The sequence below is a fragment of the Vidua macroura genome, chromosome 2 (genome assembly GCF_024509145.1).
Source record: "Vidua macroura isolate BioBank_ID:100142 chromosome 2, ASM2450914v1, whole genome shotgun sequence".
Lineage (NCBI taxonomy): Eukaryota > Metazoa > Chordata > Aves > Passeriformes > Viduidae > Vidua > Vidua macroura.
Genome location: NC_071572.1, coordinates 95,870,832 through 95,884,401, shown reverse-complemented (window position 1 = coordinate 95,884,401; position 13,570 = coordinate 95,870,832). Strand labels below are relative to the sequence as shown.

The window sequence follows — 13,570 nt, the reverse complement described above, 5'->3', positions numbered from 1 at the left end:
GGACTAGCTCTGTGTGAATAGTAGGAGTTTAATGTTAGTTTCTAAATTATGCCATAGATGTTTAGAAGATATATTTTATACTTTACAAGTTTGAGATTCCAGAAAGCTCATTTTTAATGTCCTCATCTTGCTCTTTTCCTAAATTATTTCAGTGAAACCAGTAATAAATTTGATTTTAGTCACTGTTGGACAGATCTGTGGCTGTTTTGCTGAATATTGTATGAACATACTTACATACATATGCATGTGAATTCACCTACACTTACTGCAATATTTGAATAAGTGCTGATATGTGCAAATCATTGTTCTCTGTATAAAGAAATTTTGAAGCCTGAGTGAGTGGAATGTTTTTCTATAAAAAGAGCCTATTTAAATCCAATTAGAGCATCTTAGCATTGTTTTTATACTTATGCAAACGTATTGCACCTTTACTGTAAACAATGCCTTGCACAAAGTGATGTTGAGATGGAATCGCACATAGCACCTAAGCACTGTTAAGTGATCATCCTTTATCATGCAGTATAATGTGTTTTATTGATGTGTGTGGTGTGGTAGGTATACATATTTCTTCATTATAATGTGTGGGGGCCCAGTATTAGCCAGTAAGAACAATGTATTATGCAAAAAGTAAGAAGAATCTTTTAAAAATGCCTACTCTATTATCCAAAGGAATTAGCATTTGCTAGATTGCCAGTCAGCCAAGGTTTTACAAGAGTTATTGTCATTTTGATTTTCAGATGAGTCACTTGCTACATTGCCCCCAAAGGCACCTCATTATGATTCAGTGCACAGCATATAAAATTGCTTAGGCTTTCGGGGCTCCATGGAAAGCGAGTGGGGGTTGTGGTGGCTCAGCGTTGTGAAGCAGCAGCATTATGCTTAATTGACACCTTTGATGTAGCCCTAAGACAGCACCTGCACCTCCCACTGCTGCTCAGAAGACGTCAGCCTTACGCAGAAAAGGCTTCTGCTTATGAATCCTGCATCGCGTTCAGCTCGCTGTGTGAGCAGCCCCAGCTATCCTTAACTAATCCCATTGCTTCTCAGTTTGGCTACAGCTTGGCTTAGTACAGAGCAGGAATTTTGCTGCTTGCTCTTATCAGGTTAAACAGTCAGATTTTGTCCATGTTAGAACTCATAGAAGGTAAGTCAAATGCCTTGTTGATAGCCTTAGTATTTAAATATTCTCCTAAGATTCAGAATCTGGGAATCTGATTGTCTGATTTTTTATCCTAGCACTTTACAAATGTAGACTCTGATAGAATACTTGTTTGTTTAAGAATATTTACATGTATTTACATGTGATACACGCTTCGTAGTGTTTCTGTCAGTGCTTCATTGTCAACATTATTGATGGCCTCTTGTGTGATTACTTTGTAGTAGAATTCTGTCCTCTGCTGGCATTGTATTGTTAATTTATTGGATAATGTCCTGTGCATGTGAAGATGCTTCTATAAAGATAGTCACTGGCATATGTGAAGAAACTTGCTTATTTGAGAGAGTGATGCTTTCCTGTAAGTCAGACTGGAGGAGTTATATCTAATTCATTTGCCTTCAGAAAGCCCTTCTGGGTTAAATCTGAGGTGGTGTTTGGGTCAGATAGTACTGCAAAAATCTCTTCAAATGGTTGAGTCCTCACTCAAAAAGTGAAAAGCAGGCAGCTGATTTGTTATTGTAAGCAATACTGTGTTTTATTTTTAGTGGGCAGCACTTCAAGCCATAGTTAAATGGAATGAAAAAGTTTATATATTTTGTCTGTTAAGGTTAACAAAGCACCTTGTTCCCCATTACTTTCAGTAATGGAAGTACTTTACTTTCAGTAAAGTACAGGAACAATACAGTTTAAGAAAATATGATGATGTTCACTGCCATTGACTAAAGTCTTTTCAGGTTTTTTCATTATTTGCTTTCACCCTGTGTAAAAAATTGTCTTTGTGAGCCAAAAATCTAAGGAAATAATTATTTTTTGAATTACCTCATTTAATGTTTCAAACATTAAGCAAAAGCAAATTAATCTGTTCAACAAAGACTGAAAAAAATGTTGGTTTAAATTTTTTTTTTTCCTTTAATAATGCCTTGTATTCATTCTTTTCAATTTCTTGTCCTGTTAGTGAATGGAACCCCTGGTAGCCAGCTTTCTACTCCTCGCTCTGGGAAGTCTCCAAGCCCATCTCCCACCAGCCCAGGAAGCCTACGGAAACAGAGGGTAAGGAAATGAGGAAACTGATTTCTGAGCATGGCTGGGGAGAATCCAGCATAGCCTTTATGCAATAGCCTTCTCCCTTCTGATCCCTTTTGTGCTAGATCCCTTTTGTATAGAACTATAGGGTGGAAGAGCCTGGCTACAGTCCTTGTGTTTGTAAAACAACCTGAAGTGGAATGCAACTGTTCTGTGTCTGTCAAAATGCTAAGTATACTGAGAACTGGTTTATCCTTGGGGGAAAAAACAGGGGTTTCTCTGCTTTTTCACAAAACTTTTTGTTTGTTTGTTTTACCTTCTTTTTCTAAATATTTCACAACTGAAAGAAAATGTCAAAGAAATCTCTTTTGTTCCTAACTCACTGTGGGCATTGTCACTTGCACAGCCTACAGACTGCTTTGATTTTGAAGCAAGGTGAAAGAATGCACTGTGGAATTTAGCTGTGATATCACAGCCTTGTGCAGTGAAGATACTATCAGCACCAAGGCACATGAGACCTGTCCATCACTTCCCTGGAGGAGAGTTGATAGTAGCTGTAGGTTCCCCCTAGTTATCCTGTGTGGAGGAATCTACAATATTCCTAAACATCAAGAACTAAGCTAATGCCTGTGTTACTGCTGTAACCCTCTGATAAAATATTACTCATTCAACCCAAAAGCTCCACATGCTGATTGAATTAATTTTATCTGTTTAAAAGAAATAAGACTGATGTCTATCTATATTTTTGTATTTTCTAAACTGTGTTCAGTACTTAATGAAAGCATCCCTGAGGCAGTAATCTGTATCTCAGATTTGTTTATAAACAGAGTTTGAACACATGCTTTTTCTGCCTTTTCAGTTTTTTAAACAAAGATACAATTTATGTCTCTCAAAATAAGGGGATTATGTACAAAATTGGCAGTGCTTGACTTAAGGAGCTGGTGCAGAACTGATTCCCCAGATACCCAGATCAGGAATAGCTGTAGCATGACATGACTGCCTTCTAGCCTGCAGACCCTTCTTCGTATCTGATGTATGCCAGGGAGCTGAGGAATGGTGCATGTCCAAGTCTTACCTCCATCTAGGATACAGCTATGGGTTTCTGCCGTGACTTGCTTACAGACACAGGGTTGACTGTGATCTTGCAGTGTAGGGACAGCCAGTGAGCAGCAACTTGGAGCCTCAGGGTAGTGTCAGGCTTTTCATCATCCAGTACACAGAGAGTAAAGATGTAAGTTCCAGTGGGTAAGCTGGTGCTAAAATCTTCTTGAATGCAATGTCTTCCCCACCTGTTCATTCTTGCTCTCAAGGCTTATTAATGAATCATTAATAAGTCACTGGAGAGGGAACAAAGAGTCTTCCAAATGAATTATACATTGGTGATGTGAGGGCGTCTGTTTAGATGGACGATACCAGTATACATTGGATTTGTGTTTGCTGTGAGGTTCTCTTTTCACTGGTAACTTCCCTAAACTTACTTTCTCGCCACTGAAGCTTTGCTCTCCACAGTGAAGACATGTTTTTCTGCTAACATTTGTGGATGGGTGAGTGGGAGCCATGTGATCAGCACCATTAGACACAAGAGGTTTCTAGGCAGAAGATTTCTGACTTTCAAATGTGAAGAGGAGAGCAGATGGGCTTCTTTTTATGTGTAAGTGTAATAGGATCACCAAGTGGCAGTATTATGGATGCAAAGTGCTATGTAGTGGTAACAAAATCAGACTGCTAACTGCAGAGAAAATAAATATTGAAGTGTACTACAGGAGAGATAAGACTAAGGTGGTTAGGGAGTTGAATTCTCTTCTCCAATATTCGTATTCAGTCCTCTTGACCTCGGTAGGGGACCTTTCATGCTTGTCTGGCTTTATTTTGGACAGATTTATTTTTTTTACCTCATGAAACATGAAATATATTCATGTAAAAATAGATTGCAATCATGTAAAATGCATTGTAATAACATTATTTAGATTACAAAATCAACTCAAACGTTCAGGGATGGAAACTTAACACTCAGTCTGAGAATTTATTCCATCTGCTTTCATGTTTAGCTTGTGAAGTGAATGAGTTAGAAGTTCAGTGTAAAAACATATGATTGTATCATTAAAGGTTATAATGTACATTCCAATGAGTAAATAAGGCTTTAAGCAGTGCTTGAAGATAATAATTTCCTTTTTAGCAGTATAAGTGGTGCTCTGTTTAGTTTTAGTACATATTTTTGTCTTTTTATTTAAATTTGACTCAGAGAGGTTATTTTATGTACCATATTATCATGAACCAAGTTAAAATATTTTGTTTTGTCTTCAATGCCTTCAGCTACAGTGCTGACAAGCCAGTTGCAGGGTGAGGTTTATTCCCTAGGAGGTTGCTGAAGTGCTGGTATCATGTGATAGACATACAAGGGAGAAGAGATGGATTTAAGTTCCCATCTTGTCCCCTGTGTTGAGAGGTGAGGTGTTCCTGCCCTGAAGGGAGAGTGTTGGCTTCTGTAGTCATGAGCTGGAGTTGAAGGTGGTGGCTGGTTTTCTGACTGCTCTTTCTCTCTTTACCTTCAGTTTGAGGAAGCTACTGCTTTAGAACTGAATTAAGATCCCAGGTCCCGGGGACGCTAGCTCAGCTCTGTAATTTGAGGTGTTTTGTGCCTCTATCTGTGCAGTTAGAGTTCCAGGAGTTCATGTTCTCTCATGCCATCAGGTACATGTGGTGCCAGTGGTAGGTACTGGGTCTGGAAGGTGATAGGAGCATTTCCTCTAGCCTGGCCTGGTTCACCTTGCCTTAACTAATCAATCAGCTCTTCAGCATCCCCATCCAGTGCTATGAGGGAGTTGTAGGCCTGGGACATTACAATGCCTGGGGATCAAGGCAGGCTGCCTGTGTTTTTGCTGGGAAGTACAGCTGAAAGGAGGTCAGGCTTTTGAATCCAGAGGCCCCAAAGCAAGGTACTTCCACAAAGGGAGGGCTTTCTTCCTGGGAATAGTAAAGACCTGTGGAGTGCATTAGGCAGCTTAAAATAGGGATTAATCATCTTACTTACTGACATTTCATCACACATCATTTTAAAAAATTAATTCTGGCCTTTGAAGGAAGGATTTTGATTGATGTAAATAAGGCCAAAAACGTGGCCTTACATACTGTTACATACTTAACTGTCCTGTAGTACATAGTCAGGAAAACAGTACTCTTGTAGCCCTTCAGATAAAATTTTGTACCCTCAAAAGCCAGAATACAAAAAAGATAAAATTTATCTGTTCTCATTTGCATGTATATGTTGGCTGAGTTGTTTCCAGAAATTCAGAAGTCAGTGAAAGTTATATTTTTATAATCTTCTGCAAAACTCAGTCTATATTTGAAGAAAGTAAGATTTGAAAGATTAATTTCATGGGTGTTATTCACGAAGTTGAAAGCGAACTAGGCACAATTTATCAGCTATCTTAGCTAACTGTCAACCAATTTTCAGCTTCTGAATATTTTAACTAGCAGGCTGTGTGCTATAGTTACTCTTTCATGCAGTTTAATTATTTCTTTATTCTTAAATAGGAAATTAAGATTCTAGTTTTTAAATTGTTATGAACATAATTAAGTTTTGGATTTTTTTCCCAGAGGATTAATGCATTTGAAATTCAGCTTTGAAATAGCAGATTCAAGTAGATTTACTGTGTTACCCACAAATATAGTTACTACTGCAACAGAGTGCAGTTAACTATGCAGACTCAGAAAAGGTGACATGGCATTTAGAAAAAAAATTAAATTTTTTTTTTTTGTTCTTAGGGGTTGAAAACTACAGAATAAAAAAGAGTTAGATTTAAGATACCGCTTTACTGATTATACAGGCTGAATTCTGTGTATGTAAGGATTTTTTTGAATTGCATGTAACCAAGAAGTCTGATTCATTCAGCAATTTTTGTCTTCTTATAAAATCTATGCAAAATAAAAAATAGATTCTTCTCATAATTTCAAGACACACAGCTCTCTGGCTAATTATAGGTAAGAAAAATTCTTTCAGAAAGGAAAACTTTTTAAGACTTTCAAGTATTTAAAAGCAGGTGAAATAGCAGAGAAAATGACACTGAAATCTGGTGAATGATTTTGCTTTAAAGCAATCATAGAGTTATGAAAAGAAACACAAAAATATTCTCTAAATATTACAATTCAGAAGTACCTTATTTGTCAGTTCCAAATGCATAATTTTTTTTTTTATATATTCAGAAGCAAGAGCAGCCACCTGGGAGATACTATTCAAAATTTTGGGGTGTTACCCTCTCTAGGAAATCAAAAGATTCCTTTTTCCTGTATGTATTAGAAAATCCCAAACTGTATATTCTCAAAAAAAAATTAATAATTAACTGAGTAGTTAGTATTCAGAATAAAATGGTCTTGTCTGTTTAAAATTGTTCTCTTGTTTAGATTGTTTGCAACATAATGCAATGTATTTAAGATGTGATTTTCACTCTGCCAGTCTAATGTCTTCTACTGTGTGTGTCCATGCCCATTGGCAGAATACATACAGAATATGCATTTCTAGGGAATCAACCCCCCTTTAAGGTACTTAAATTCCTTTTACATCATGCATACAAGTAAAATATGAACCTGCATTGTTTATTGAGATCACAATTTGAAATATGTGAAGCATTCATTTTAGCTGATCCTTTTTGTAGATTTGTTCATTTCTTGTCTGGGTTATCTTCCTGTGATTTAAAAAAGCAAAACAAATCCATTCAAGCTCAACCCAAAAGCTGGCTCCATCAGCTTTCCCATGCTCATGTTTTTCTTATACTTTGTCTTACAGGGATTTTTTGTTGCAATTTATTAATGTGTTCTATGAGATGTGCTGGGCACCTGCCCAATCAGAACCCCTCTGAACCATCAGTTATGCCTAAATCACCTTAAAAAGACAGTGCCCTGTCCTGTGCCACTTCTCTTTTTTGAACTTTCTTTCCGTATGATTGTGTGTCTCAACGAGGGTTGCTGTGCTGTGTAGGTGGGATAGGGCCATGTATCATCCCATAACACCTCTGGCACTTGAGGATTGTCTGATCCGTCAGAGGATCAGTGTGTTGAAAGAATGAAATGTACAGATCCACTCAGACTCTCCCTCTGCTGTCATGAGCTGGTTGCTTGGCTACCGACAGAAAGAGACGGTGATGGTGGGACAAAGTGTAAAACATGCTGTCTTTTTATACATTCACACGGGCACAGAGGAGCTGTGGAAAAGGAACACCATTGTCAGCACGACATAGGCAACAGCAGTATTCAGTGCCAGCAGTCCAGGGGTCAAATGTTGCTGGATCCATGCTATATCACCAGTGGGTGGCAAGTTTTTATTACGTTATGTAAGATAAGCATTTACTCTGCCGCTCTGCCGCTGCGAAATGGCCAAAAGGGAAATACATTCCCTTTGAGATTAAATTAATGTTTCCAGGTTTCCAAACCATTAAGAGATTCTGCAGAACAGACAAATACTGCTTGAATAGTGTTTAATAGGAAAGACTCAAAGAAAAAAAAAAAAAAATTGCCTCTTGAGAATATGCTGTACATTGAAACTTCAGCTTTATTTACTATCGATCTTTTTGATTAAAAAAGAATAATATGACATTAAGACAACAATATGAGCATATAGAACATGTGTATTTTGTGTTAAACAATGTCTTCTGGTCCACAGTAACAAAAATAATATAAGACAGTTGCAGTGCAACAAATCAAACAGAATAAACAAATCTATACTGCACTTCATCTTACAGGACCTGTATCGCCCACTCTCTTCGGATGATATGGATTCAGTAGGAGACTCAGTGTAAAAGAGAAAATGGAACAATGTTTATGGTTTGTGATTTGATGAAGGTTTAACATTTTTAAAGAAAATAGCTTCTAATTTACAGTAATAGTGAACCGCACAAAAGAGTTTTGCATATTTAATATTAACAACATGGGACCAAATTAATTCTAGTGTGTGGGGGCATTTTTTGGCTTTATCACTGCATTTTAATGCAATAATTTGTAATGAATGAGCCATTGAATATGTCCATCAAATCCAGAACAGCATTGTGCATACTTAAAGGCACAAAGATTGGATGAAGTGAATATAACGCACAAATCCATAGTGGGCACATTTATGAATAGCACTATTTTTATCATCAAAGGTACTGATTATATGTTCTGTTTTTACCATATCTATCTTTATTCATTTTGATATGAACAGTTAATGGGTACTTTGCTTTTACCAACGAATAGGTAAAATGCAGAGAAGAAAAAAATTGCCATATTAAACTGCTTGCACCATGCTGTCTGATCCCAATACGCACATTTGAAACACCCTAAGTTTAACCTTTTAACCAAATGAAAGGAAAGTGAAGAAATCCTGTGTGGTCACAGGCCAGAAGTGATTCTTGCAGAGAAGTGTTCAAATTCTCTTCACTGCATTGCCGTCTGATGATTGTAAACAGAAGGGTGCTCACAGGCATTATGAATGTTTTACCTGGCAAGAGCTGTTAATGCTGACCATCCATGTGTTGCAAGTAAAGAGGGACAGATTCCTGACCAAGGAAATACGAGGGCCTGCTGTCTAGCAGTGTCATCTGACATACATATGATAGCATCTTTTGGAAAAATGTATTTTGCCTGAGAAAGTAGTTGATTATATTCACTTACGTTGAGAACAGGAACATAATTTTTATTTCCTATAAGAAGACATTTTGTGCATTTGAAAAAGAAAGCCAACAGAAATGGTAAATACTGTAAATCATCCTCCTATTGACCTAATTTTTCTGTTTTCGCAGTATCTAGAGGTGCTCTTTTTGTACAGCATGAATATGCAAAACTCCTTTAGTGTTAAAGTAGGTCATGCATTAGAACCAGTTGCTTAACAAATATCTACTAATTTTTATTTGTTTTCTGCTGCTTTATTGTGAGAATCTTAGTCTAGTTAATTTACATAATAGCAATATTTCCCATCGTATGTGGTATTAAAGTCCATAGTGTAGCGATCACGCACTTTTGCAGTCTTACACCTTTCCTTTCATTTTCTCAAATACTAATAATTTAAGAATTAGAAATCAGTGTGTTTCTGATTCTCAGCAAAAATCTATAGAGGTTATATTTTTGAGCTATTTGGTGATGATTTAATATATTTTGAAATCAGGAAAATTTACTTAATTGAAGAAAAGGTTAACTGCTACATGCCAACCTCTAAATGTAGTGAAATAATTCCTTTAGACTGATTTGTCCATAATAAAACTCAGCAAATGGAAAATGTTGGCATGTGATGTTATGGCTTTACTGTATCAACATAATTTTCTTTACAGAGGATATTTGCAAAAAGAAATAAAATAGCAGCAGAATACAAAACTTACCTTCTCTGTTTCCAATATGTGGTTGCAGTATCACCTGGAGGGTTTGCTGAAGCAGTCAGGTCATTCCCTTTTGAGATGCATGTTTTGCCATTCCTGCCTCAGACTTCAATCTAAAACTGTTCCCAGCCATAAGAACAGTCCATCCCTCACCCCATACCATAATGCATAGGCTGCCCTGTTCTACTGAAAAAGTTCACAGCTGTGAAATTACTTGCATTTTCGGTTGTTATGAGGGAATGTCTTTGCAAAATTTGTTACTTGATCCTGAGAAATGCATAATATATAAAGGTGCATTGGGATCAGTTTCCAAAAATTCAGGCAACTAGACCAGATTGAGAGAAATGCTTCCTGACATTTTAAAAATGTTTTTTTCCTGTAAAGAAAATAAATTCCAGGAATTTTATTTTCCCTCCCTTCTCCCATATAGGCTACTGCTGCTTTAGTCAGTTTATTAAGACTGTTCTGCACAGGGAGCACAGACTGCCAGCAAACCTGAATCCCACAGCTTTGCTTAGCTGTGGAAAAGAAAAATGGACCTTATATCAGTAATTGTTATCATAGTGAGTTCTCCATCAAGACTGTTTTAAAAAAGATTATACTAGTCCATAACATTTAATCATTTCAACATATGACTTCTATTAAGGGGCTATCCAGGGGCAAGATGTATCATTAATATTTCATTTTAGGAATGAAAGTCCCTTAGAGATTGAAAAGGTACACTGTTTATAGACTTTGAGATCCTTTTTTGTGTGGAATGTAATTCCCATTATACATGAGCAGAAATGAAATGTTTCTTTTGAGCAAGACCAGAAGGTTTCAGTTTATGGGTGGAACTGAAATTGTGTTCCTTGATGCTGTAATTCTGCTTGCAACAGCACAGGTTTTAATTTGTTCCTAGAGTTCATCAACTTCATTAAATAATAGAATAGCTTAAGCAACTTTATAGTGTTTGAACCTCTGAAAGTTCTCTGTATGCTGCATTATTCGTGCCTACTCCAAGGTGATTATGATGTAGCTAGAGTCTTGTATAGATTGTGAAAGCTTTGCTTCCCTTTGAGCTTTATGAATACTTGTGATTATTTCCCTGATGCTTTCTGCAACTTTGTTTCATTTTGGTTTTTAAATCTCTTTTCTTCTTTTGTGCAACAAGCAGTTCACATGTGAAGCACAGAATGTGTATGTTTATACTTACACGCACATGCACACGTACATAGATTAATGGCTTTGGAACCCATGCGCTGTTATGTCACATTTGCGACTTTTAACAAATAAATGGGGAAAATGTTTTAACAGGAGGATGCTCGTCTGGCAGGATTCATTACAGCTCTGGTAAAGTTGGTGGAGCTGCACCAACCATTACTTGCTGAGCAGCTATCCCAAGGAACTCTGTACAGTTTTAAAAGATCACATCTATGAACAAGGGCTAATTTCAAACTGACCAGAAGTTAGTGGCAAACCCACCACTGAGTCCATGGTAGGAAGGATAGAACCTTACGCACAAATACGTACACACAGACAAAACATTAATCCTAAACTGAAATTTGAAATTTGAATATTTGAAATGGTATTCTTTTGACATGTTCAGTCTTATGCCTCCTCTTCAGTGGTGCTGTTCTGCATTACATTAAGTCATGCAAAATTAGAACTTCTTTTGTTGAAATCAGTAAAATCTTCAGCATTCATTATGCAATGTGAAAATTGCTTTCCAATTTTTAAAATAATCCAGAGACAGCACATTATATTTAGTTATTTTTCTCTTCATTTTCACAGGGCATATTTGGCTGAAAGATGAAAATTCTAGGGTATTAATATTGTGGCTATAAATGTATATTCCAAGAAAGGATATATATAGTTCAACACCCTAGAAGAACAACTGGATTGAGATTGTGTGGAGTAAAAATTGAGATAAATAATAATGTTTTCTTCTCCAGTTTCATTATTCACACTGCTGTGTGAACTTTATATAGTACATACGTTACAAAAACTGCACTCTGGATGTAAAATGAATTAAGAGTAATATAGAAAAGAATCTGATCAACTCAAGTTTACTGTTTCTGTCAAAAATGTAGAGAAATTAACAGACAGAAAATCTTTATGGTGCTAAATTACCTCATCACTTGATGAATGCATAGATTAATGTTGTCTGTGCTTTTTTTGTATCCAGTTAATGGTGTGCAACCAAATACAAGATCAGTTTTTATTTAATCTTCACTTTCAGTTCTATCTGCTAGTGACAAGAGCTTATAACTATGAGTGATGAAAAGTAACTTTACAAAGCACAGACAGCAATACTTTTATGTGCACAGCAAAGCAAGCAAGTGGTTGTCCCCCTCTTTGAAAGTGGGTGTGCTTCCCCCAGGAAAGCCCTTCAATCCAGAAAACCAGGGTCTGTTGAGCAGAGTAGGGGCTGCTCTGAGCTGTGCTTGCTGCCATGACAATTTTGGCCAGCTCAGCTGGCCTGTCTCCAGCTGGCGGCTGCCCCCAGGCACGCAGTGGGTCTGTAGGTGACACCTGAGCTGTGTCCGCGCAGGGCTGAGCGCACACGCGCTCCTGCGCGGTTTTGTGTCCCTGATTGCGCATGGTGATTATCCTCCAGTTCACTTTAGTTAACCCTCAGCAGTGAAGTGTGAAGAAAGCTGTACTATATTCAGCGTGTCCTTGTTGTCTGGTGTTATATGGGGTAATTAGGTTGCGGTTTGCCCTGCAATACAGTGTTTTGGAATTTGGGCTCTAGTGAAAGAGGAGTTAACAATGTTTGTGTTAAGGCCTCTTTGTTTTCTCAGTTGCACTATGATATTGTAAATATTGGCACATTTACAACATAAGTTTAAGATTTTACAAAGTTATGCATACAATTATTTTTTTTAATGAAATATGCATGCATATTTGCTTTTAAAAATATACCATTTTTGTATTCATGTGACACAGGAAACCAAAAAGAAAGCTGTTGATTTATCAACAAAACATGTAAAACTTGCAAAGTAAATACTGATTAATATTTTGTTTCTTATAATCAGCTGACGAAAATCACCTTCATTTTTGTGCCATTGTTTCATCATACTGTATTGTACTTGTGTTTCATATTTGATCATGTCATCCTGGTTGCAATTTGTTATTTTGCTAGACTTAACATTAATGTAGACTATTGTAAGTGATGTAATAAATATATATTAAAAATACACACTGTTCAGAGAATTTATTTTGGAAACATGATTAACATGCTTTAACAAAATTCCTGCATTTGGTTTTGCTTGTTCATTTTGGATCAACATTGTCCATCTAACCTTAGTGTAAGCATGTGGGGTTCATGCATCCTACTGGGTTCCTTTAACAGTAGATGCATTCAGTGTCTTTTTTTAGTAATGAACTCAGGGCTTTAGTGTGTAGATACGAAAAATGCTTCAAGGAGGCATTTGGTTTGTAGTGAGTGTTGTGAAGACAGTAAATATTACTGCCTGGAATTGCTTATGGGTAACATTGTGTGCACATGATTTGAAGCATGAAGTGGGGAATTAGTAGAATATCCAAAGGTACCAGGTCCCTACCAACAGCCTGAGCCCCAGCAGCACTTCCCCTAAGAGAAGTGTTAGGAAAATATGCCTGTGAAAAGCTAATAGTACTGAAACATACCTGGTGTGTTTTAAAATAAGTACCTAATTTTCTGATAGCTTTTTCCACTCTTTAAAAATGCATATCCACATATCCATAGCCTAGTTTTATTTCTTGTTTGGCAGGGGTGGGGGAAGAGAGATGTTACAAATTCTGACATGTCATCTGCCAGCCTGATGCTTCAGCTGATGTTCCTGGAGGAAACTGTGGGCCTGATAAAAGTTCTAGTTTTGAAATGCCCTTGGTTGGTGGTAAATAGTTCTGCCTAAAAAAGGTGTACACACCTGGAAAGGAAAACAATATGATAGAAATGGGGAAGAGTAGAAACAAAATATCTGAGGTTTCTGTCTCTACCAAGAAACAGTTAAAAATACCGGGAGAGCTTTTAAAATACAACTAAAGTGAAGTGGTTATTTTGCTGTGCCCTTAATTAGGTGAA

The 13,570-nt window shown here is 36.9% G+C and overlaps 1 protein-coding gene across 4 annotated transcripts in view; it reads left to right on the top strand.

Annotated features, from left to right (window-relative positions):
• Positions 1 to 13,570, top strand: part of DCLK1 (doublecortin like kinase 1) — a 237,517-nt gene that overhangs the window by 166,542 nt on the left and 57,405 nt on the right. For 2 of the 4 annotated variants that reach the window (XM_053970076.1, XM_053970077.1), the window contains exon 6: positions 2,112 to 2,206. In XM_053970076.1, the coding sequence (XP_053826051.1) occupies positions 2,112 to 2,206 (95 nt within the window). Of the gene's footprint in view, positions 1 to 1,053; positions 1,145 to 2,111; positions 2,207 to 7,914; positions 12,707 to 13,570 lie in introns of those variants that run through there. The other 2 variants (XM_053970079.1, XM_053970078.1) reach the window with 2 other exon arrangements.